We start from the raw sequence: 24364 nt of genomic DNA, 5'->3' as shown, positions 1-24364 counted from the left end.
CAGTCTTTTGGACTCTGTGGGAGAGGGAGAGGGTGGGATGATTTGGGAGAATGGCATTGAAACATGTATAATATCATATGTGAAAGCAATCACCAGTCCAGGCTCGATGCATGATACAGGATGCTCGGGGCTGGTGCACTGGGATGACCCAGAGGGATGGTACGGGGAGGGAGGTGGGAGGGGGGTTCAGGATGGGGAACACATGCACACCCATGGCAGGATTCATGTTGATGTATGGCAAAACCAATACAATATTGTAAAGTAATTAGCCTCCAATTAAAGTAAATAAATTTATATTAAAAAACAAATTCTCATGCTTGAAATATTACTGCTGCCCATATACGGACATTCCACTGAATTGATAACATAAAATAAGCAAAAGTAAAATGTTCAAGAAGATGTAGTTATAGACTCTGAATAATCAATATTAGAAAGGTCCACCCCAGAAAGTCATCCTTGATAGTAAGCTTCATTAGGCACTTTATATCAACAAATCAATATCTGATCTTTCTGCAAATACAAAATAATGCCAAAAACATTGATTATCTTATGTTCACAATATACTTCTCTGTTCACAACTGGAAAACACATCCTTAGCACCAAACATGCGAATAGAATAGAAAAAATAAAACTGAAGCCACAGAGGGTTAGTTTCTATGCTTCAAGTACACATTTCACACCTGGTTTTTTTGTAAAACCATCCAGAACCAATGCTTCTAAAATGCAAAAAGTGCCTGGCAAAAAGTAAGTATTCAATAAAGATCATGGTTGTTGTTGTTGTTTGTTTTTTCTGCCTTTTAAAAAATTTTTAATAATTAGGGCTTTCTGACTACTGTAAGAAAAACTTGGAATTCTTCCTGTGATGCTGGAATGGGGCCATTTGTGTGTGTACCATTCACTTTTATGTCCTAGTGAGCATGGTGACTAAAGAGCTTTGCCATAATCAGTATGATGAGATAATCCCAGATTTACAGGCTAGGCAAACATTCTATATTAGAAATATTTCCTCTCTGATTTGTGTGCTTGGTAATTCAACTGAGAAGAGAGGGAATAAATCAGCCCTGTTGACTCTGTTTAATTAATAAAGACTCCATAGTTCACAAAGTGAGATGCTGCTACTTTCTATGAAAAATTTAGAGGTCTGGAAAATAAATGAGGCTGACTATGAAACACGAAAATCTTCCATTTGAACATACAGTACCTCTGGCAACTCTTCCTGCAGAGAGTGCATCTGACCTGATTTGGGGAGCAATCAACAGCAGTTCAGATATATCTGAAAATTGAAAAAGCCTAATACTACTTGCCTCTGAATGACTGCCAAATCTACTGTTGAAAACAGTAACATTTGAGCCAGGAAGATGACAGTGTTGTATGTTTCCTTTTGTAATATTAGTAATTTGAAAGACATATTTTAGAGCTTATTAAAAAACCCTCAAGAGAACATGCTTTATTTTACTGGCAAAGAAATATAAGTGAATTATTTAAATCCCATTATAATTACCCTGCTTATGTTTCTTACCTCCTAGCATGCAAAATGCTTTCTTTCAAAATAAAAATTTAGGACAGCTTATTAAGACAAAAGTGGTTTAAAGATAAAAAAAAGATAAAAAAGTGCGCTAGTTTTGTAGAAATTCATTTTGTAATAGTCTGTGATGATGAAAGAGGTTCTTTTGTTAATCTTTCATTGTAAATGAAAGACATATAAATACTATTTATATGTCACTGTGAGTTTAACAAGATCGCATGCATTATTTTATCTATTTAAGATAAACCTGAAGAATAAGAAGTCAAAGTAATTATGATTTTTTTATGAAGGGCAGAGTAATAATATGTATATAATATTTGTATGAATCAGAAAATAAAGACAAATAAATATGTTAATCCAAAATGTTTCTGGCACCAGTATCTTGGAATCACTGAAAAATTTTAAGAGCTGGCCATAAACTGTAAGTAGTAATGAAAAATTTAAAAAGTTAATAAAAAATATTCCCAATTGAAAACAAATCAAAAGGCAAGAACAAAAAGTGAATCATGTCAATAAAGACATAAAAACGTCACCAAACCTTGGTGACACAGCATGTAATCGTCACTGTTAATGAGAATGACTACATATTAGTAACAGAAAGTATCCATTCCAAAACATGTTTAAGAGAAGACTGCAAGCAGTTTGTTCCCACTGATACACAGTATAAAGAGTTCTCTCTTACATAATTTTGGAAATATACCCCTAAAATCAAAATGAATATTTCTCATTAATGAACTCTGTAAATATGACAGAATACTTTGAGAATTTTGCAAGTAGGCATTTGGAAATCTGGTGAGGCTCTGATCAAATATTAGCAGGATCCCAAATCTCTATGGTTCTGAAGACTAGTTTTATTTCTATTCTATATTTATGGCATTCTCTATAAAAAATACATAAGATATATTTTAAAATTTAAAAATCCAATTAATTAAAAGATCTTTAGGCCTATGTATTACATTATGTACAAGAATCTAAAGCTACAGTAATATATTACTTATGCATAATATTGGAAAAAATTACTATGCCACTAGACTTATAAAAAATGAATACTGAAAAGCCCTGAAAAAGTATGAAAAGTATGAATTATATTTTTTCAAGTAATACACACAGGCTTAGATTGCTGTCAATTATTGTACAGTCAAAAACATCCCAAGTCTAAAGGGGATACAATAAATTTTTCCAAAAGAGAAGCTGTTTTATGGTCTCAGATGACAGCTTTGGGTAACTTTCAAAAACTGACACAGTTTTTGATGGTGATAGGATAAGAAATTTCAGAAGACCTCTAAGAACATGTCCAACTGACACTGGTACCTAAACACTGAACTACTAGATACTAATAAGCAATTTTATAGACTGTTACAGTTGGCGTGTTTGTACATTCTAACGTACCCTTCGGCAGTGTCCGCCTAAGTTTATGTTCTCCGGCCCACACTGTAGAGTTGTCATCAGGAGGCAGCTCCCAGGCAGAGACTGCATTTCTCAGTTCCCTCTACATCCTTACGTGAGCTAGTGATACGCTAAAGGACTACAAGAGAGTGTTTCAAGATGAGGCCGTGACTATTACTTTCCCAGTAAATATATGTACAAATTTTTATAAACCAAAGAGCTTGTCTTTCTAAAATACAAAAACCAGGCAATAAATATGTATTTTCAGGCTACTCTACATATGTCAGTAATTAAAAGACTTTGTCAGACTATAGATTAATGGAAACTAAATTTAATTAGAAGTAAGTCTGCAACACCTTTGCCAAAGTTTCTATATTAAATTACAACTTATGAGTAGAAGTAGATGAAATATACAAGTTATTTTAATTTTTAATATTATTATAATAAAATGGTAAGAATTATAATACAAGTTGTAAAGCTTTCATTTAATTTATCCAATAAAACAAGTTTAATAAACTTTTGACTAAATGTGTTTTTTAATTACCAAATTTCAAATCTTAAAAAAACTAAAATTATTTGAAATATATAGTTTCAACTACTTTTATACTAATCCTAATATTATTTTTCTATCAAAGTTAAGCTGACTACACTAAAAAATAAAGATATAAATACACATATTATGTTAGAGAAGAACAGCATCACAAAACTGGAAACTTTGAGGGGTCCTATATGAGACCATCTCTAAACTCTTGAGGTATTTTATCAGTGTTACAGACTCCATAATCCTAAGTGCAAAAGGTACCTGAGAGTGAGTGCTATAAAACAGAAGCCCGGAATTACAGTAAAAAGTTATGGGATAAAAATCAAATATGCCTCCAGCCTTTACAGTTTTCCCATGAACTTTACATACTGATGGTTTCTAACGGTACCACCTTGGCTTTGTGAATAAACTGGCTTAGCTGTTTTTTAGAATAGACTTGTTTTATGCTTATATTTTATAAATATTACAGATCCTGGTTTATATACTTACATATTTATATTTTATACATGGGCTTCCCAGGTGGTGCCAGTGGTAAAGAACCTGCCTGGCAATGCAGGAGATGTGAGTCATGGGTTTGATCCCTGGGTCAGGAAGATCCCCTGGAGGATCTGGCATGGCAGGAGGGCATGGCAACCCACTTCAGTATTCTTGCCTGGAGAATCCCATGGACAGAGGAGCCGGGTGGGATTTATATTTATATTGTAAAGGAGAGATAGTTACATTTATTATTCTCATTTTATATATGAGGAAGCTAAACTATATGAGAGGTGAAATACATTCAGTTCAGTTCAGTTCAGTTCAGTCGCTCAGTTGTGTTCGACTCTTTGCGACCCCATGAATCGCAGCACACCAGGCCTCCCTGTCCATCACCAACTCCCGGAGTTCACTCAGACTCACGTCCATTGAGTCAGTGATGCCATTCAGCCATCTCATTCTCTGTCGTCCCCTTCTCCTCCTGCCCCCAATCCCTCTCAGCATCAGAGTCTTTTCCAATGAGTCAACTCTTCGCATGAGGTGGCCAAAGTACTGGAGTTTCAGCTTTAGCATCGTTCCTTCCAAAGAAATCCATTACCCCAGGTAATAAAACTAGTGAATGTTAGAGCCAGGATCTGGATCCAAATCTGACTCCTGAGAATTTTACCACTTGGTTATATTCCTTTCTGAGGCTCTATTATATGGGTTGGTTTCAACAACAATATATATGGAGGCTCTGGGATGGATTAAATGACATCACTTGAAAAGAGCTCTTTATGAGGTACCATTTCACACCAGTCAGAATGGCTGCGATCCAAAAGTCTACAAATAATAAATGCTGGAGAGGGTGTGGAGAAAAGGGAACCCTCTTACACTGTTGGTGGGAATGCAAACTAGTACAGCCACTATGGAGAACAGTGTGGAGATTCCTTAAAAAACTGGAAATAGAACTGCCTTATGATCCAGCAATCCCACTGCTGGGCATACACACTGAGGAAACCAGAAGGGAAAGAGACACGTGTACCCCAATGTTCATCACAGCACTGTTTATAATAGCCAGGACATGGAAGCAACCTAGATGTCCATCAGCAGATGAATGGATAAGAAAGCTGTGGTACATATACACAATGGAGTATTACTCAGCCATTAAAAAGAATACATTTGAATCAGTTCTAATGAGGTGGATGAAACTGGAGCCTATTATACAGAGTGAAGTAATCCAGAGAGAAAAACACCAATACAGTATACTAATGCATATATGTGGAATTTAGAAAGATGGTAACAATAACCCTGTATACGAGACAGCAAAAGAGACACTGATGTATAGAAGAGTCTTTTGGACTCTGTGGGAGAGGGAGAGGGTGGGATGATTTGGGAGAATGGCATTGAAATATGTATAATATCATATATGAAATGAGTCACCAGTCCAGGTTCGATGCACGATACTGGATGCTTGGGGCTGGTGCACTGGGACGACCCAGAGGGAGGGTATGGGGAGGGAGGAGGGAGGAGGGTTCAGGATGGGGAACACATGTATACCTGTGGCGGATTCATTTTGATATTTGGCAAAACTAATACAATTATGTAAAGTTTAAAAATAAAATAAAATTAGAAAAAAAAAAAAGAAAAGAGCTCTTTAGCTTTATAAGATGCAATGTACTGACTAATTGGAGAAGGAAATGGCAACCCACTCCAGTATTCTTGTCTGGAGAATTCCATGGACAGAAGAGCCTGATGGGCTACAGTCCATGGGGTCATGACTTGAGTGTACTTCATATGACTGATTAATTCAGTGATCACAGACTATATCTCTAAAGCATTTTAAAAGCATTTATCACAAAATTCATAAAAACTTCATCCAGTATAAATAAAAATTATGTGTGATGCCTGCTTCCCAAGCAGACTTGAACTTTGCACATCATGTGGCAACTGAAGAAACTGAAGCTAAGAGAGTCCCAGTGCCCTGTCCAAGGTCACACAGCAGTAGAGTAGACCACACAGGCCTGGTCTGAAATTGTGTATTGCCCAGACAGCAAGGGGATGACGACAGAGGGTGAGATGGTTGGATGGCATCACTCACTCAATGGACATGAGTTTGAGCAAGGTCTGGGAGATGGTGAAGGACAGGAAAGCCTGGCATGCTGCAGTCCATGGGGCCACAAAGAGTCGGACATGACTGAGTGACTGATAAACAGGCACTCACTGGATTACTTGTATGTCCCAGGGAAACTTACTTAAACTTTGAGTCTCAGTTTCCCAATCTAGAAAACATAAGAACTGTCTTAACAGTGTTAATAAATATAGAGAAAACATATAAATTCCCTAGTTTCACGCCTGACACATAATAGGTCCGTCATAAGCATCACTCTCGCCCCTGCACTTCTAACTTTGTGTATCAGTTTTCTCTTGGTGCAGTAACACATGGCTGCAAACACAGTGCTTAAAAAATGCTAACTTACTGACTAATGGTTCTGTAGCTCAGAAGTCCAACATGGTTCTTACCGAGCTCAAGTCAAGGTGTTGGCAAGGCTGAATTTCTTTCTGGAGGCTTTAGGACAGAATCCATCTCCTTTCCTTTCCAGCTTTTAAAGGCCACCCACATTCCATGACTTGCAGCCTCCATCTTCAAAGTCAGCCACACAGTATATCTCTGGTTGTCATATCTTTTCCTTTGACTCTTTCCTTTGGCCTCTCTTTTCCACCGTTGAGGACTCATGTGATTAGTTTGGTCACACATGGATAATCCAGGATAACCTCCTTATTTTAAAGTTGGCTGATTAGCAACCGTAATTCCACCTACAGCTTTATGGCTCCTTTGCCATGGAACCTGATATACTCAAACATTCTGGGGATTAGCTCATTAATATTACTGGGGAACCATTATTCCACTTACCACACCCTCACACCCTGTCAGCTACTTCTCCCACTGAAGACTATGTCTTGAGGGAAGGGGCACTGGGTGCATATTAATTCTTGCAATTTGCATGAAACTCAGCAAATATACAGCAAGAAAGATTATATGCTATATCATATTGGAGATTATTGGCTGAATAAAAAGGTACTAGAGATCTATGGAAATGTAAAGTAATTTAAGGAAGAAGCAACTGCCATGGAATGAACTGGGTCCTCCGCTCCTCCCAGCTCTGTGTTGCAGCCCTAAACCCTAATGTGGCTCTGTTGGAGAAAGCGGCCTTTGTGGAGATTATTAAGATTAGGTGAGATCATGGGGGTGAGACCCTGATCCAGTGAGATTAGGGTCCTTGTAAGAAAAGGAAGACACTCTAGACCTTTCTTTCCATGCACAGAGAAGAGGCCATGTGAGCACACAGTGAGAAGGCAGTTGTCTACACCCAGAAGAGGGTCCTCGCAAGATGTGAATCCTGACGGCATCTTGATCTCGGCCTTCTAGCCCCCAGAACTGTGAGAAAAAAGTTCTCACCCAGTTTAAGCCACCCAGTCTGTGGTATTTTGTTATGGAAGCCCTAGCAGATTAATACAGTGACCAAATTTGGAAGGGAAAGTGACAAAAAAGTTAGTATTTATTGAGCAATTTAAATAAAGGGTCTTGGAGGGAGAGAAGATTACATATTTGGCTAAATGAAAGTATTTAATATAACCCTACAAATACCATAAATAATATAAAACAAATAAGGCTCTTTCACTAATCAAGATATTCATGGTTAAATCAATACTGAATGAGAAAAGCAACTTGTAAGATGATAGATACAAAAAACTTTGTAGGGTAAACTGTCCCTCTTGTACATTTAAAATACACTCGTATGTCCTCTGTACATAAAAAGTATTAAAAATATTTTAAGAATATATATTAAATTCGTAATAGCAATTGTCCCCAGGGATGGGATAAGACAGAGAATGGAGAACAAAGGGGATTTCACTTTGATCTAAAATGTCCTATTTTTTAATTAAAAAATACTAAAAGAAAATATAATAAAATGTTAGTGGGTACTGGATAATATTTTATTATTTTTCATACTGTTCTGTATTTTTAGAATTTCCAAAATTAAAAACAATTAAACAAAATATAAATCAAGAAAAAAGTATAACCCTAGAAAGGTAATGAATTTCCAAAGTACTTCACACAATCTCTAAAGATTTTTTTTAATATCTTTCTGATAAAATGCTAAAAAAAAACATGCTTCCTGCCTCAGTCATACCTGTCATCGGTTAAATGGGGGGGGGGGGGAAAGAGTTTGATGTTGTCTGTTTGGATCTGGATGTTTTATTCATTTCAGTGGGCTCTGGCATTCTGAGCAACCTTGGACAGCTGGCTGGCCTTCTGTCTGAATGACAGTTGCTCATCCTGTGCTTCAGCGGCTACGCCCCGTGTCGTATTTATAGAATATCTAGCGCAGGCGTCTCGGGCTCTTGAGCACCGCCACCTCTCTGCTCCTGTCACCCAGCTCTGGCTGGCTAGGGAGGGGCATGGGGTAGGTTTCGGCTGTTGGTTTCTATTTACAACTGTGCAAATGCTGTCATTTAAAACTCTTCCACTGGCAAATAGCAGTAGAATAATGTAACGGAAGGTAGGGGAAACCAACATCTGTTATGCACTCACCTGTGGCAGGTGAGTTATTTTACTGGATAAACTGCTATCGTTGTTTTTTGATGAGAAATGGGAGTACAGACAATTGAAATAGTATCAATTACACCAAGTTTACACTAAAAAATGGTGGCATAAACACTAGATACTAGGTCTGGGAAATTTCCTGGTGGTCCAGGAATTAGGTTTGATTCCTGGTTGGGGAACTAAGATCCCACAAGCCACACATGCAGCAAAACAAAAAAACAAAACCAGCTCTTTCTGATACTAAGGCCCATATTTTCCCCCAAAAAACTGCTTCCTTAAAGACAGTATTCACTCATTTGATAAATATTAATAGTTATTCAGTCCGTACACCTACCAGGCACTGTACTAGTTACTGGATATTCTAAACCAGTCATCACATAGATGTATACATCCAAACCTGGTTTCAATACCTTACAATTTACTCATAGCTGAGAAGTGTTTGGAACAAACCGTTAAAAAGCTCCATATTCCCTCCCTCAAGTCCTCTGCTGGTTTCTTCATTATAGTCTTATTAAGAATGAAATGCTCAGGGTTGAGGAGCCTACCCCATTGCTCCTTACTGATGCTGAAGTTAGGAGCATAGAAATTGCCCTAACAGTTCATCAAGTGAGACTTAAACTTTAGAGGTCTGTGGGTTTTTCTTAACTCATTCAAAATTAATCAAAGCAGCCAAATTAATGAGGTCTTCAGAGGGAGGGCTCCTGACAGTATCCACTGAAGTGGAGTTAAAACCATCTGCCAAGCAGCAGGGAGAACAGACATAGAGAACAGAGTATGGACACGGGACGGGGGCACGGAGTGGGTGGGATGACTACAGAGAGTGTCGTGGAAATCGATAAGCTACCATACGTAAAGTGGATAGCCAGTGGGAATTTGCTGTATGACCCAGGGGACTCAAACTGTGGCTCCATGACAACCTACAGGGGTGGGAGAGGGTGGGAGGGAGGTTCCAAAGGGAGGGGACATATGTATACCTATGGCTGCTTCATGTCAACGTATGTGTGTGTCGCTTAATCTCTCAGTCGTGTCCAACTCTTTGCAAAATGAATACAATATTGTAAAGCAATTATCCTTCAGTTTAAAATAAATAAATTAAAAAAAATCATCTGCCAAGGATTTAGGAAAACTTAAAAGTAGTAGCTTTTAATTTCCAATCCAGAAAACATCCTTTGCTCTCCACCGTCCCTTCCCTAATCTCCCTAATTTCTAGTCATGTTAGAATTATCTAACACAGACACTATGTACATTATTTTATAAATGAGATGATGAATCTAACTTAAGCCTTTAATTAATACAGCAGGCTGACAATGGCAAATTTCATTCATATACGGGTTATGATCTACATTTTTTCCTGCCTGGAAACAACCTAATAGGATATTCTACCCCAAGCTGGGCATCTCTGGTGGCTCAGATGGTAAAGAATCTGCCTGCAATGCAGGAGGCCTGGGTTTGATCCCTGGGTTGGGAAGATCCCCTGGAGAAGGGAATGTTTACCCACTCCAGTACTCCTGCCTGGAGAATCTCATGGACAGAAGAGCCTGGTGGGCTACAGTCCACGGGGTCACAAAGAGTTAGACATGACTGACTAACACTTTAACAACCCAAATTCAGACAGTCATTTAGGGTAGCTAATGAACTTGGACTAGAAAGATATGAGAAAAACATGCCCATTGGAAATTAGCTTTCCTTTGAAGTCATAAAGGCAAAGCTCTTATATACTGAACTTGTTTTGGGAGGAGGCATCACTGTTTAACTTTTCATTCCAGCTTACAGTTTGCATTATTACTGCTCATCCCACAGAGTTCCTGTGTTGGCAACATGCTCTGGAAGACCAGAGACCACAAGATGTGGCACGTGTCCCACACGCCTCTTCCCCTGGCACCCACAGCAGACACTGCTGATGAATCAAGACACACTTTAGTGAGGTTGAATGTGGCCTCAGAATTCTTCATAAGCAACACTTGAGAAAGTGAGTTGAAATCTATTTGCCTTCCCTGCTATAGACAGAAACCTGTTTTATTCAGAAATCACAGACTGCTCAGGTTTTACTGATATGCAGTGGTAAGGCTGGAAGTTAATATCTCCTATGTAATGGAGAACAGGTTTTATAATATGTGGAGTGCTATCTCAGATTTCAGGATCTGATATAAAGGTGTATCAACAAAAAGGAACTATAAGTCAAGTATGAGTAACTTTTAAAAACCAATGATTATACGGACTTGAAAAAATCAGCAACAGTACAACTTAATGTTTCAAGCCAGAATATGATACTGAGATTTTTTGTGTTATTTATACAGATGTATAGATTATGTAATGATTTAATTATTAATATATTACACACACTACACTGTGAAACAGCAGTGCGGGAGGCATCCTCTAGGACAGCTCCTTACCTTCGGGCATGGACACCCTTATGTAGCTGCCTCCTACACTGTGCCGGGGATGGTCTGTGTGAACAGCCGCATACGGCAGAAAGTAAGCTGCTCACTTCTGAGATTGGTTATAAAACACACTGCAGCTCTTGTTTTGGTATTTCTCTTTCTCTCACTGTTTCTCTTGTCCCTTGCTCTGAGGAAGCCAGCTGCCATGTTTGTGCAGCTCTATGACCCATTGATACAATGGAGAAAGGTCCAGGTACGGTGAGGAACCGACACCTCTCATGTGAGCTTGGAACAAATATTCCAGCCCCACTAAGCTACTCTTCAATTCCCAGACCTCGCTAAAAGCTTGATTACAACTTCATGAGAAATCCAGACAGAGAGAGAATCAGAATGATTCAGCAAAAGCACTTCTGGTTCTTGACCCTCTGAAATTTGGGTAAGAAAATAAATGTTTACTGTTTAAGGCTGCAAAATTTGTGGGAATTTATTAAGCAGCAATAGAGAATTAGTACATGAAATCAAGGCTATTGATCACAGTGAATCTCTGTTTTTTTTCAAAAGAAAAAAAAGAGTTCAATGAAAGCAATGTAGCAGCTATTCTAGTTTGTAATATTTAAGTTCATTTTTTACTATTAAACATAGGTCTTATACTAATTTTGTTAAATTATAACATGCAAAGTATATGAACTTTTAAAGTGGGATCATGTCAAAAAACTATTGTAAATATGTAACAGTATATACCTACAAATGGAAGATAAGAAGTTGGGTGGTAAGATGGTCAGATTCACTAGATAGTTTCATTACAGTAACATCAAGATAATTGGTATTTTGTCATTGAATAGAAGAATGCTGCAACTCTTTCTCTAATGAGAATATAAGAAAAATTTCCCTTGAATGCATTGATATATATAGCAAGTGAGTAAGCTCTGCCTATTTGCATATGTGAATACAAATATTTGTATATACACACATATATATATGGAAGTTTGTTAATTCCATGAAACACTGGCTCTAAGAATGCCAGCATTTTGACTGTACTTGTTTACACCAGGTAAAACGCTTTCTTCTCTTGTGTCAGAATGTAAGCAGATGACTGACTACAAAGCGTTAATGCATGTGCAGTGGACATGTGGGTGGGTCGGAATATTCAGTGAGGACCGTCTTCATCTAGGTGTTCTCGGGACAGCACTGACAGTTATTCCTTTGCCCGAGGCTAGGCTTCCACCAGATGGAACCATTCAATTTCTGGGAAGACACTGACAGGTGTCAATCTCAGGGAAGAGATTGTATGTACACAGACTATCATCTACTCCAGTGTTCTGGAAAGGTGATTTCAGTCACTGTTCTTTTTAAGTAAAGGTGACAGAGGCAATGACCTGAGTGCATTCCTTGCTATTCTTACCCCAAAGTACGATTCACACGGTAAATGAACTACTCCTACTCAAAAGCTAACACAGTCTATCCAGGCTCAAAATTTTGGTTGGGAGAGTGAAAAGATGAAAAAACAAAAGTCTAAATAGTTTCAAGGAAGACATAAAGTGGATGCTTGCTTATTCGGACATTACTTATTTAGCAACCCATCTGAATGCAGCTAAGAGCTGAGATGAAACCCTCATGGAGATGGCAGTGAGGAGTGAGTGGAGAGGCCTAACCTTGGCTCAAAGTGTATGGTCTGGCTCAGGTGTCATGATACACTCTTTACAGACATAGACTCATTCATTCTGTGAGGAATTCACTCTCTGAAGGGTGACAGTCTTTCCATTTTATAAATGTAGACATTAAAGCACAAAGAGGTTAAGCACACACGCCGAGGTTGTTCAGCAATTCTATGCAGCCACCAGGATTTGAACCCAACTTGCTGCAAATCCAAAGCCCATGCTCTTCTTTTGCCTACACCAGATGGCCTTCCTCAAACAAATGCACTGGCATTAGAACTTACATACTTGATTCACATACAATCCCCTGCAGACTCACACTTTAGGACTGGTGGTGGTTTAGTCACTAAGTTGTGTCAGACTCTGGTGACTCCATGGATGGCAGCCCACCAGGATCCTCTGTCCGTGAGATTATCCTGGCAAAAATACTGGAGTGGGTTGCCATTTCCTCCTCCAGGGGATCTTCCTGACCCAGGGATCGAACTCGGGTTTCCTGTATTGCAAGCATATTCTTTTACACCATCTTTTATGCCATCAGGCACTCAAGGACTATTTACAAGCAATTCAAATTAGTCTGATTATTTGGCATCCTGACTTCCTCAAATAAGAAACTCCTGGGGAAGATGGTAAAGTGTGTAGAGGATAAAAAGGGGGAATGGAGATAAGGAGATGGCCAGGCATATTGAGAGCAGGGGGAGATGGTAGCTCTGTCTCTATTCTAGCTTATATTGCTTAATATTCCCCTGCAGAACTCACTGAACTGTGTATAAGACTGATGTTCATAATGATTTTGTTCATTGGCCTTGCTACAAGAAGGCAGGGAAGCATGCAATACTTTTAGAATAAGACATCCATTAAGAATAGTTAAACTGAAATAAATGTTGGTGCTGGATGGTAAGCACCCATTCCTCCATGAGACAAGTATAGAATTCTAACTTAATCAAGATCTCTTTAAAAATTTTTCTGGTCACATGTAAACATACCATGTTAAAATAAAGAGATGGAGAGGTGCAGCATGGGTGCATGTTTTGGGGGGATACCTTGGACTCAGACAACCCTGGATCTGTACCTTGACTCTGAAATTTTACTACTGCATGACCTGGACAAGTTTAGCCTCTTTTCCACAGTTTCTCCAATTGTAATGGAGAGACAAGGATACCCACCACTATGCTTTAAAAAGTCTTATCTCTTTTCTGCTTTTGGTAGGAGTCAAGATTAAGGTCAAGGAGGAGAACTCCCTAAGAAATGTGTTTTCTATGACTGGAGTGGACTACACAAATGCAGTGTCTCTTTCTATTTCTTCAGATACTGAGCTAGATCTCAAGGCAGTCAAAGGGCTTGCTTACTTCTCTTTCCTCCTCTCCTTGGATGCTATTTTCCTTTGCAGCAGAAGCGCAGCCTGAGGCTACTGTTCCAGCCCGCAAAGGACAGTGGCTTAAACCTCTGGGTCCCAGGCAACAGGGCACACTCACTCTGATCCTCTCACACTCACGTCTCTCTCCCCCTCATTTTCTTTGGTGGTGGGTGACGGTGCCGTTAGTACCCTTCCCTCACAGGGCACTGGGTAGGCTCTGACACAGCTGCGTGTCAGGATACTGACAGATGGCTAAGGCGCAGCTGGGGTGAAGGAGTTCCCCACTGGATCCAGACCCCTTTACTGACATTTTTCAAAGGCCTCTGAATTAAGAACCCTGGTTTACAGTGAAGGCTAGTTTGCCTTCCTTTGATGGAACACTTCTTTTGGGGATCTTCCAGGAGATGGGCATGCTTGAGAGCAGGATGCAGCTCACCACCATCATATCATCCTATTAAGAGCTGAGCAGTGCCCACTTTCCACATTGTTAGGAAGATTACATGATACAATGCATAAAAAAAAATACCTAACAGATGCTTGGTTGCTAAGCATCATCCCCCATCCCTACATTTTTTCCTGTATGCGTCACAAAGTGAACATAAGAAAGAAAAGTGAAGTGAAACTTGTTCAGTCGTGTCTGACTCTGTGACCCCATGGACATTCTCCAGGCCAGGATACCGAAGTGGGTAGCCTTTCCTTTCCCTTCTCCAGGGGATCTTCCCAACCCAGGAATCAAACACAGGTCTCCCACATTGCAGGTGGATTCTCTACCAGCTGAGCCACCAGGGAAGCCCAAGAATACTGGAGTGGGTAGCCTATCCCTTCTCCAGGGGATCTTGCCAACCCGGGTCAAACCATGGTCTCTGGCATTGCAGGCAGATTCTTTACCAACTGACATAAATTTGAATGTGATTTTTCATTTTCTTGCCATCCCTACACAATAGTGATTCAAGTCTTTCAGGAATAAACACACTTAAAAGAGCATATTGAAGCAAAATGTTCCTTCTGGAAGAGTTACGATTTGGGAAGTGACCCTAAATGTAATCTGTACATGGAATTCCTGAGTTCTTTGCTCCCAAAGTCCCTTTCTCCTTCATGTGTTATAAGCTACACCTTCCTTTGTTAATTACTTTTTGCTAGAGACCAAAAGAAAAATAAATCAAGAAAATACTTTGCCAGCTTTACCCTCAGCTTTTCCTTAAATGTTTTTAAAATATGAAGCTTTTGAATTTTCAATGTTTTAAATGTCATACAATTTTTCCTGTTCTTTTTTCCAGCATGATGTTTTCTCCATATTGTAAATTAATGATGACTGTCTTAGGCATCTATTGTGTTCAAAATTTTATGGTAGGTGCTTAACATTTAACAACTCTACAAAACACGTAAAATCCCCCTTATTTTTTGATGAGAAAACTGAGATAAAGAGAGATGTGGGAATCTGTGTAAAATCACAGAAGTTAAGAATTCAAAATGTGGATATTGCTTAGAAAACTACTTGTACATTTGAAAGAGCAGCAAGGACACATCTCTCTTTTCCTCCCCACGTGCATATCAAGTTTCATTTGCTTAAAAAAAGGCCATGTAAAGCTGTGGTACATATACACAATGGAGTATTACTCAGCCATTAAAAAGAATACATTTGAATCAGTTCTAATGAGGTGGATGAAACTGGAGCCTATTATACAGAGTGAAGTAATCCAGAGAGAAAAACACCAATACAGTATACTAACGCATATATATGGAATTTAGAAAGATGGTAACAATAACCCTGTATACGAGACAGCAAAAGAGACACTGATGTATAGAACAGTCTTTTGGACTCTGTGGGAGAGGGAGAGGGTGGGATGATTTGGGAGAATGGCATTGAAATATGTATAATATCATATATGAAACTAGTCGCCAGTCCAGGTTCGATGCACGATACTGGATGCTTGGGGCTGGTGCACTGGGACGACCCAGAGGGAGGGTATGGGGAGGAAGGAGGGAGGAGGGTTCAGGATGGGGAACACATGTATAATTGTGGCAGATTCATTTTGACATATGGCAAAACCAATACAATACTGTAAAGTAAATAAAATAAAATTTAAACAAAAAAAAAGAAAGTCTCTTGAGATCTAAAGAGTCAGTTGGGAGTCCCCTTTGTGTTCTCCTAACTCCAACTCTGACGTGAGAAGAGTTACCCAGAGCACAGTGAAGCATAGCCGGCCAGCAGCTAGAAAACGCATTTCTGTCAAGACTTTAAAAGAAAGGTCTCTATCAGTGACAGTCTAGTACAGCAGAAAGAATCCTGGTGGCAGAAGACTTGGATTCTCTTTTGGTTTGGTGATTTAGTTAGCTGTGGATTTTTGGGCAACTACTCTAGTACTTATTTTCTTCATCTATACATCAAGGATGTTCTGAGAATCCACTGAGATGGGATCTGTTCTTATACCGTCTCATTTATCTGTTCAGTTATATAGTGAATGTTTTTCTTCCCTATTAAGTAAATTCCCTAATATCAGAGAAACAGTCTATATATTTCACTATAGTATGGAATATTGCCTGCCACGCAGCAAATGCTCAAAGAATCTTTGCAGAATGAATGAACTGTGTATACTGTAAAGCATGAAAAATGTTGATTGTTATTAGTATTATTGTTAATAAGTTTTAAGACACAAAACAGATTGTTTCAATAGATATTAACTTTGCATAAATATTAATACTTTTAGCCAGAAATGAATTCAGGTAGTAACATTTAGGTTTAAATGACAGTCTTGTTCCAATTTTTTGATGTTTCCCTTGAATTAATTATTAGGTTTTATCCTCCCTAAATGATATTAACATTTAAATCACATGAGATGAAAATGGTGAAGTTTCATTTCTTGTTACTAATTTTTGTAACCTCCAAGAGGGTTTCTTGGTTTTACTGATTATTCTGCAACTTCCAGGTTCTCTCCAGATGTGAAGAAAAATGCTTACTTGGTTGGGAGGCTTGTACTTACTTGATGAAGTACTTGATTCCATCTGCTGTGTAAGCTGCCTCCCACCCGTAAGGTAGACCTACAGTGAAAGGAAACAAAAAATACATTTAATAAGATGGTAAAGATAACTTTATTTCCTGGGCACAGAATTCCCACTGCTTTACAATTATTTGAGCATGTTTCTTGTATAAAATAATTGTCGAGAAGGAGGAATTAAAACAATTCAGATGAGCTTTCATATTCAGCATCTTAGAACACAATAAATAAGTCTTCAGCTAACAATCTGCTTTAGTTGCATTAAATGGATTATGACTTGTCATTTACATGTGGTGAGCATTTTTGTCAGCAGGATTCACGCCAAAACTTGTGGTGCAGCGGATGGTTTTTGCCTGGAGGTAGAAGGATGGACAAGATGGCCTCTGCTTATCTATTTGGGCTCAAAGTTTCATTAATTGGCTCCCTTTACATTCTTTCGCTCAGTTCTACAGGGAATTGCTATATGAGTGCCAGATCAGCAGGGGTTTGCAAGTAGCTCTTGCAGAAGACAAAATACCTTATGAAGTTTGAAAGCTTAGCAAATTGATTTACCTTGGATTGTGGTATTTTATTTTGTTAAGAATTTTGTGGACTAAACATAAATGGCCAAGTAATTTGCTAAACTTAGCTTCCATTTCTGTAATGGGGTTGAGAATAATTAGTCAGATGTAAAGAAATGCAGGTTGAAGTAAGCAAGCAATTATTTGACCATATTTCTGTAAATGAGTACATTTTTATCCTCATCATGCCAACAGAACAGGTTCAGGTTGAGGTAGCCCCTTCTCTTACATTCCAGTTACGGGTAGGTCGGCCTTCTCGGGTGCCGCCAGTGGTAAAGAATCTGCCTGCCAATATAAAAGGTGCAAGAGACATTTGATCTCTTTCTGGGTCGGGAAGATCCCCAGGAGAAGGAAATGGCAACCCGCTCCAGTATTCTTACCTGGAAAATTCCATGGACACAGGAGCCTGGTGGGCTACAGTCCATGGGGTTGCAAAGGGTTTACTGCTCATACATGGGAGGTACTCCTTTAGAACACAAGGTTTCCATCCCTTGGCTCCACCCGAGTACTATTAAGGGTCGTAATTGGATCAGTCTTTGGTACTGACTTATCAAGTCTCCTTTGAAGTCTCCTCTGCCAAAGAACAGACTCATGGCACAGGTAGCTTACTTCTTTAGAAAGTAATTAAGCTATAACAACAAACCATTGACTTCACTTTCAAAGTCTCACAAGCAGCAGAGCAAAAATCAGGAAGAGCAACTATAAATGAAATAAAATCTTACTCGATCACCATTTACTTTGAATTCTTTGAGAACAGCTCTAAGTATGCTGTTTTTATAACTAAGAAAAACAGAACAAGCTTTATATTTACCTCCAATCTTTTTAACACAAGTTGTATAAAATAAGACCTTGGCCCAAAATTCTATAATTATTTCCTCTGCAGATTAACACAGGCCACCTAGGAGTTTCTTTTACTTCTTAATGAATAAATGTTTCTATTTTAAGCAGAAAATAAGCATTTCTGGGGACTCATCATGAGCAAATGACTGGTTTCTTAAAAGCCCCTGAAGTGACACTGAATACATCTCTGCTAGTATTCATGGCCAGCACATTCAGTCAGACAGGCCGTGATCAACCGCTGTTGCTGCTCCAGTTCATATAGATTTATCTTCTTTACGCTTTCTGCATCTTTTGTTACAGATCACTTCATTCTTCATTGACAAGTCTCTCACTTGAAGGGAAGAATCTGATGACTATACACAAAAACCATGCTTTTATGACAAAAATGTTCAGAAATGCCAGGAATGCTAATCAATAAGGCAAAGACATGCTAAAAGTAGAAAGTCATTCTAATGTGACTAAGATTTTTCTTTAAATGACTTGTCTGTCAAGTGCAGTTACAGTCATATTTCTCATCTTAAATCACAGGTCTTTTTTTTTTTTTTTTTTAAACGAGGAGAAAAAATATGCATACTTTAAAGATAGTATCTTTTAATCCACAGGACCCTTTGAAATTTGAGATTGACACTGGGATACCACATCCCCATGCCATCTAAATAAAGTTTCTGTCTGATTATTTTCTTACAATTATTACAAGAACTATAACTTCACAACAGATTTATTAAAGGTACCAGTTCATATCTATATAAGTCAAAATGATTATCAATGACTGTAGCCATCAAGATATTCTTGTGAATTAAATAGTATTTTAGAATAAATTATCTGTTCTGAAAAAACAGTATTTCCTTTTAGGAAACAGCATAGTTTCTTCTTTTTCATGCAGGTAATACAGTCTGAAAAAACAGACTTGGGTATTAAAGTGATAGCGGCTATATTTCAGTAAGAGTTCATTGATGGAAACCACAATCACTGTCCATTTATAAACCAAAACCCACAATATACTGATAAACCAAATATCCTACTTTATAGAGAAAGGGCACTTTTGATTTCTACAAGCTTGTATAACTATGATGGATTCAATTTTCCCATAGTAAAGGTTTTCATCACTTCATAGTAAGTGATTTGGGTATAAATACAACATATTATCTAGATACTTTTTGATAATTGTTATATTAGCAATAGACCCAAGGCATTAGAATTTTTCTACATTCCCCACATCTTAATACTTGCAAATATATAATGCTCTTATTTTCCTTTTCTTATTTGCTTTAAAACTGTTATGACAACTATTGTTTCTGACTGCAAGTATTTGTTTATGAACCCTCACATAACATTCTTTCCCTCACAGATCATTTGTTCCAGTGTACTCTTCATGAGTACTTTGCCAAAGTGGAGTCTCCTGCAAATTCAACTTAGAGTACCGGCTGTCACCTAACACTCCATGTATCCAAAACCAAACTCCTCACACGTCCATACAAAATAGCTCCCTTCCATTTCCCCAGTCCACTTATGTATTAAAGTTCTCTTTGTCATATTTGGCCCATTCATTAAATATTTATTGATCATTTTTTGTAATTGATTAATTTTATATGTCCAGCATTTTGCTTGGTGTTCGATAGATAATGAATAACAAATAAACTTGGACCCTGGTCTTATGCAACATTAAAAAAGTAATCATAATTAAAGACATCATAAAAAATAAGAATAAGTACTAGGAAAAAAGTATTGAATACTCTGAAAGAGTAATTCATAGCACAGACAAAAGTTAAACTCCTGAATACATAAATAACTTCTACAAATCAGTAAAAGAAATGACAAATAGGAGTCTGTAGAACATGTAGAACATTCAAGACATGAACATACTTAAAATATGAAAATAAGCTTAATTTCACTCTTCACAAGAAAAATACAAATTAAACTATTATGAAAGGCCATATTCATCATGTTAGCGAAGGGTAAAAAGTAGTGTAATAAGACATTGTTTTGAGGGTATGAAAAGGCAATATTCTCATATTGATGGGTGTATAAATATGATCACATATGTATGGGACATGGAGAAGGCAATGGCACCCCACTCCAGTACTCTTGCCTGGAAAATCCCATGGACGGAGGAGCCTGGTAGGCTGCAGACCATGGGGTCGTGAAGAGTGGGACACGACTGAGCGACTTCACTTTCACTTTTCCCTTTCATGCATTGGAGAAGGAAACGGCAACCCACTCTAGTGTTCTTGCCTGGAGAATCCCAGGGACGGGGGAGCCTGGTGGGCTGCCGTCTATGGGGTCACACAGAGTTGGACACGACTGAAGCGACTTAGCATGTATGGGAGAATCTTGTCAAGATCTACCTAAACTTTAAATGCCAATAACAATAGTTCACAATAATGGAGTGGCCATATGTTGGACACTTGTTACACATGTACTGACTTGCTCATGTCTCACAACAATTTTAATGGTCCTGTTATTACTCTCATTTTACAAATAAAGAAACAGGCATGGACAGCTTCCATTACCGGCCCAAGGTTACACAGCTGGCAGATAGTAGAGCCCAAACTCTTAACCACTTAGGTTGAAAAATGTTAGCTGCTCAGTTGTGTCTGACTCTTTGTGACCCCATGGACTGTAGCCCATAAGATTCTTCTGTCCACGGGATTCTCCAGGCAAGAATATAGGAGTGGGTTGTCCCTGTGATTAGTGAATTCACATAGTGAATCTAGGGGATCTTCCTGACCCAGGAACTGAAGATGAGTCTCCCGCATTGCAGGCAGATTCTTTACCATCTGAGCCACCAGGGAAACGCCTGAACTGGCTCTATATGATCCGGCAGTTCTTCTAAGAATTTATCTTACAGATAGCCTTTATGTACAAGATAATTAATTATAAAAACAAAAGATTGAAAATCTAAATAACCACCCTTGGGGACTGATTAAAGAGAACATGTCAGGTACGGGGATACTGTCCAGCTGTGAGGAAGAACGAGGAAGTGTTTTATGCACAGTTTGGAGAAAGGGATGAAGGAGGAAGGAAGAATCTCTGGAATTGCTGGAGTCACCCGGGTACAGATGTGGGCAAGAACGCCCTAGGCTGCAGTGTGACAGGAAGTGCAAAGGCTCTGGGAGGGGGAAGAGCTCGGCACACCTGAGGGACTGAGACAGCACTGTTACTGGAGGGTGGTGAGCGAGGGCGAAGGGCAGCGACAGGAGACTAGGTGGGGAGACAGGGTTTGCAGGTCCTGTGAAAACTGAAAGTTTCTTAAAAGGGAAGCAGATCTGCTGCTGCTTAAGATGAGGAAAACTGCGAGAGAATGTTGCTCTGACCTTACACGGGGAGGGCCGCACAGCTCAGAGACTGGCTCCTCACTGAGTGACCCTCAGCTGACCTGGATTCCAAAGGGTGGTAAGCCCCCGTGAGAGAAGACGGGCCATGTGAACTCATTCTCTCTTGGCAGAGCACAGGAAGAAGTGCTGCCATAAAAGGAGGCAAGAAGAAGACAGCTAAAACTGTAATCAACCTGTAAAGCCTGCTTATCGGCTAGCAAGGTAGTTTGGTGTCCCCAGAGCCCTAGATACAAGAGAGCCTGCTTTCTCTCATGAGAAAGACTGAGGGTGGGCAGGAGACCTCAGAGGGTCTCTGGGTGGTGTGGGTGCACACAGGACCCGCACAGGTTCAAGGGCACAGCAGGCGTATCATCCACACCCTGGATTCTCCTCTGACATGAAGTAATAGCGGCTGCAGCTGGAGAAGCAAGGGCCACTCCAGCTCCCACACTATGGACAGGACTTTGTGTGACACAAGGCTGCTCATCTGTTCTTGGGGGCGGGGCAAGGAACTGTCACAGCCCCAGTCCCCCCCAAGGCTGCAGGAAACTGCCTTTGCCCTGGGGGTGGAAACCTGGTGTCTACCCTGCACTGACACTGGTCACCGGAGAGGCAAGGGAAGGAGACCGTCCACATCTGGAGCCCCGCACTGATGCAAATGAAGCACAGTCTGACCTCCACAAGGTGGGGGCAGGAAGCCCACCTGAGCACTCAGCAGCTCGCTAACAGGGACGGGAAGGCTGAGAAAGTCCTGCCCCTGAGACTCGGGCATAGAGCCTGCCTAAAACCCAGAGACTGCAGTAGGAAAGCCAAGAGCCCCTCCTACAGCCTCCATTCCCTCCATCCACCGCTCACCTGGCACCAACTGGCACCGAACTGCCTGCTCTGGGGGAAGGCGAGAGAGCAGACAGGAAATATGTGCTGAGTTGGCAACAGGTATACTGAGGGCCCCCACCCCCAGCACCCAGCCCTCACTGAAGCACAGGAGGACAGCAGACAGGCACTGGAGGAATGAGAAGCCTGCAGCAAGCTTCGCACAAGCCTGGAAATAAAACGCAAAACCAGCCTGCCTACAAATGAGGGTGAATAACCCTCCCCACACTAAAGGCCTGACACAGAAGACAGACCCATATCTGAGTTTAAATAACACTTGCCTCAGTCCCTATAGTTTTATACCTTCAGTGAATGACAATCAAAATTATGAGACACAGAAAGGCAAGAGGAAATAAAAAGATCCATTGCCAAAAGATAAAATCACAAACAGAACCAGATCCAGAGACAATGCTGAGCTTTAAGGTAACTACCCACTAAAAGATCTAGTGGAATATAGTGAATTATGGTTGTGTGACTGCAGGGTTGCTCATTACATGGGTATTACATGGGTATATTATGCAGAAGGTAGAGACTGAGCTTGTTGAGGCCCCAGAGTCTTGTTAAATGATGGGATGGAAGGAGAGAGCACCAGGTGAGCTGAGGGAATGTGTAAGAATGATTGGAATAATGGGCCCCAGACTTTAAGCTGAATAAGAAGATGAGAACAACAGTGGAAGCTGAAGGACAGAGAAAGCAGATCTCACTGAAGATAGTAAACCGTTTTTTGTGTGGAAAGCTGGGAGGTCTGAGTGGGAGAGTCAGGAGTCTGAACCACTGTCGGTTGGTGCCAAGGACTGTGGTGGGAATGGAAGACCACAGTAATCCGGGCAAAAATGGGCACTGGACAAAATGAACTGGACAGTAAACGTGGTGGACTCACACAGATGATGGCGGGAACTGGGACGGGGAAAATGACGGAGAATGAGAACTCTAAAATACAACAAAGACAACGGCATCGGTCTTGGAGAGCTCAAAAAAAAAAACAAACCAACCCAAATCTATCTGAAAAAACATTTGCTAGTGTAATTGTTATAAAAACTCAAACACATTTGACTTTTAGCATCTGATATCTTGAGAAAGGGCTTCCCATAAGGCACTAGTGGTAAAGAACCTGGCTGCCAATGAAGGAGACGTGAGACCTGGGTTCGATCCCTGGGTCAGGAAGATCCCCTGGAGGAGGGCACGGCAGCCCCCTCTAGTGTTCTTGCCTGGAGAATCCCATGGCAGGCTACAGTCCGTAGGGTTGCAAAGAGTTGGACATGATTGAAGTGACTTAGCACGCAGGCACCATCTTGAGAAAAAGAGAAAGGAGAGGGAAAAAAGTCGGGGAAAGGTGGCTATGAGAAAAAAGAGAGAATCTCTAACTCACAATTAATGAAGCTTCACTAAAGAATATAACATTCATCACATAGTGAAATTTTTTTTGCAGTCACAAAATCTGAATCTATATGTAATATTCCTCAACTATAAACGGAAAAACCACTGGAAAGTAATAGTCTTGTGGAGTCTGTATGACAGTGAGAGTAGCAGTCATCTTGCCTAGCTGACAGGGTTATCATGAGGCTCTTATCAAAGAATATATAACTATGCAATGATATACAAAAGGAGACTGCTATTACTCAGAGTAAGAAAAATAATAGCTCTGTCTTCATCTTTTATGGTTCTACAGACATAGAGTATTCTGGACATTTAATACAGGAAAGGTGTTTATCTACAGGGGGAATCTCTACTAATATGCTGCGATATTTTTTTACAATCTTCTCTTAATACAGGAAATCATATCATCTCTATTTCACTCATGCTAACATTTAGTAAAAGAATAACAGAAACCGGTGGGACAATCTGACACTCAGTGCGTGGTGTGATGATAAATGTAC

General features: G+C 39.7%; 1 protein-coding gene across 6 annotated transcripts in view; it reads right to left on the bottom strand.

Moving 5' to 3' along the window:
* The window catches only part of STXBP4 (syntaxin binding protein 4), a 249819-nt gene that overhangs the window by 28041 nt on the left and 197414 nt on the right, over nucleotides 1–24364 (bottom strand). For all 6 annotated transcript variants that reach the window (XM_027516895.1, XM_027516894.1, XM_027516897.1 and 3 more), the window contains one exon: nucleotides 16886–16943. In XM_027516895.1, coding sequence (XP_027372696.1) covers nucleotides 16886–16943 — 58 coding nt within the window. The remainder of the gene's footprint in view (nucleotides 1–16885; nucleotides 16944–24364) is intronic.

The sequence above is a fragment of the Bos indicus x Bos taurus genome, chromosome 19 (assembly GCF_003369695.1).
Source record: "Bos indicus x Bos taurus breed Angus x Brahman F1 hybrid chromosome 19, Bos_hybrid_MaternalHap_v2.0, whole genome shotgun sequence".
NCBI lineage: Eukaryota > Metazoa > Chordata > Mammalia > Artiodactyla > Bovidae > Bos > Bos indicus x Bos taurus.
This window is presented reverse-complemented; position numbering and strand designations above follow the sequence as displayed.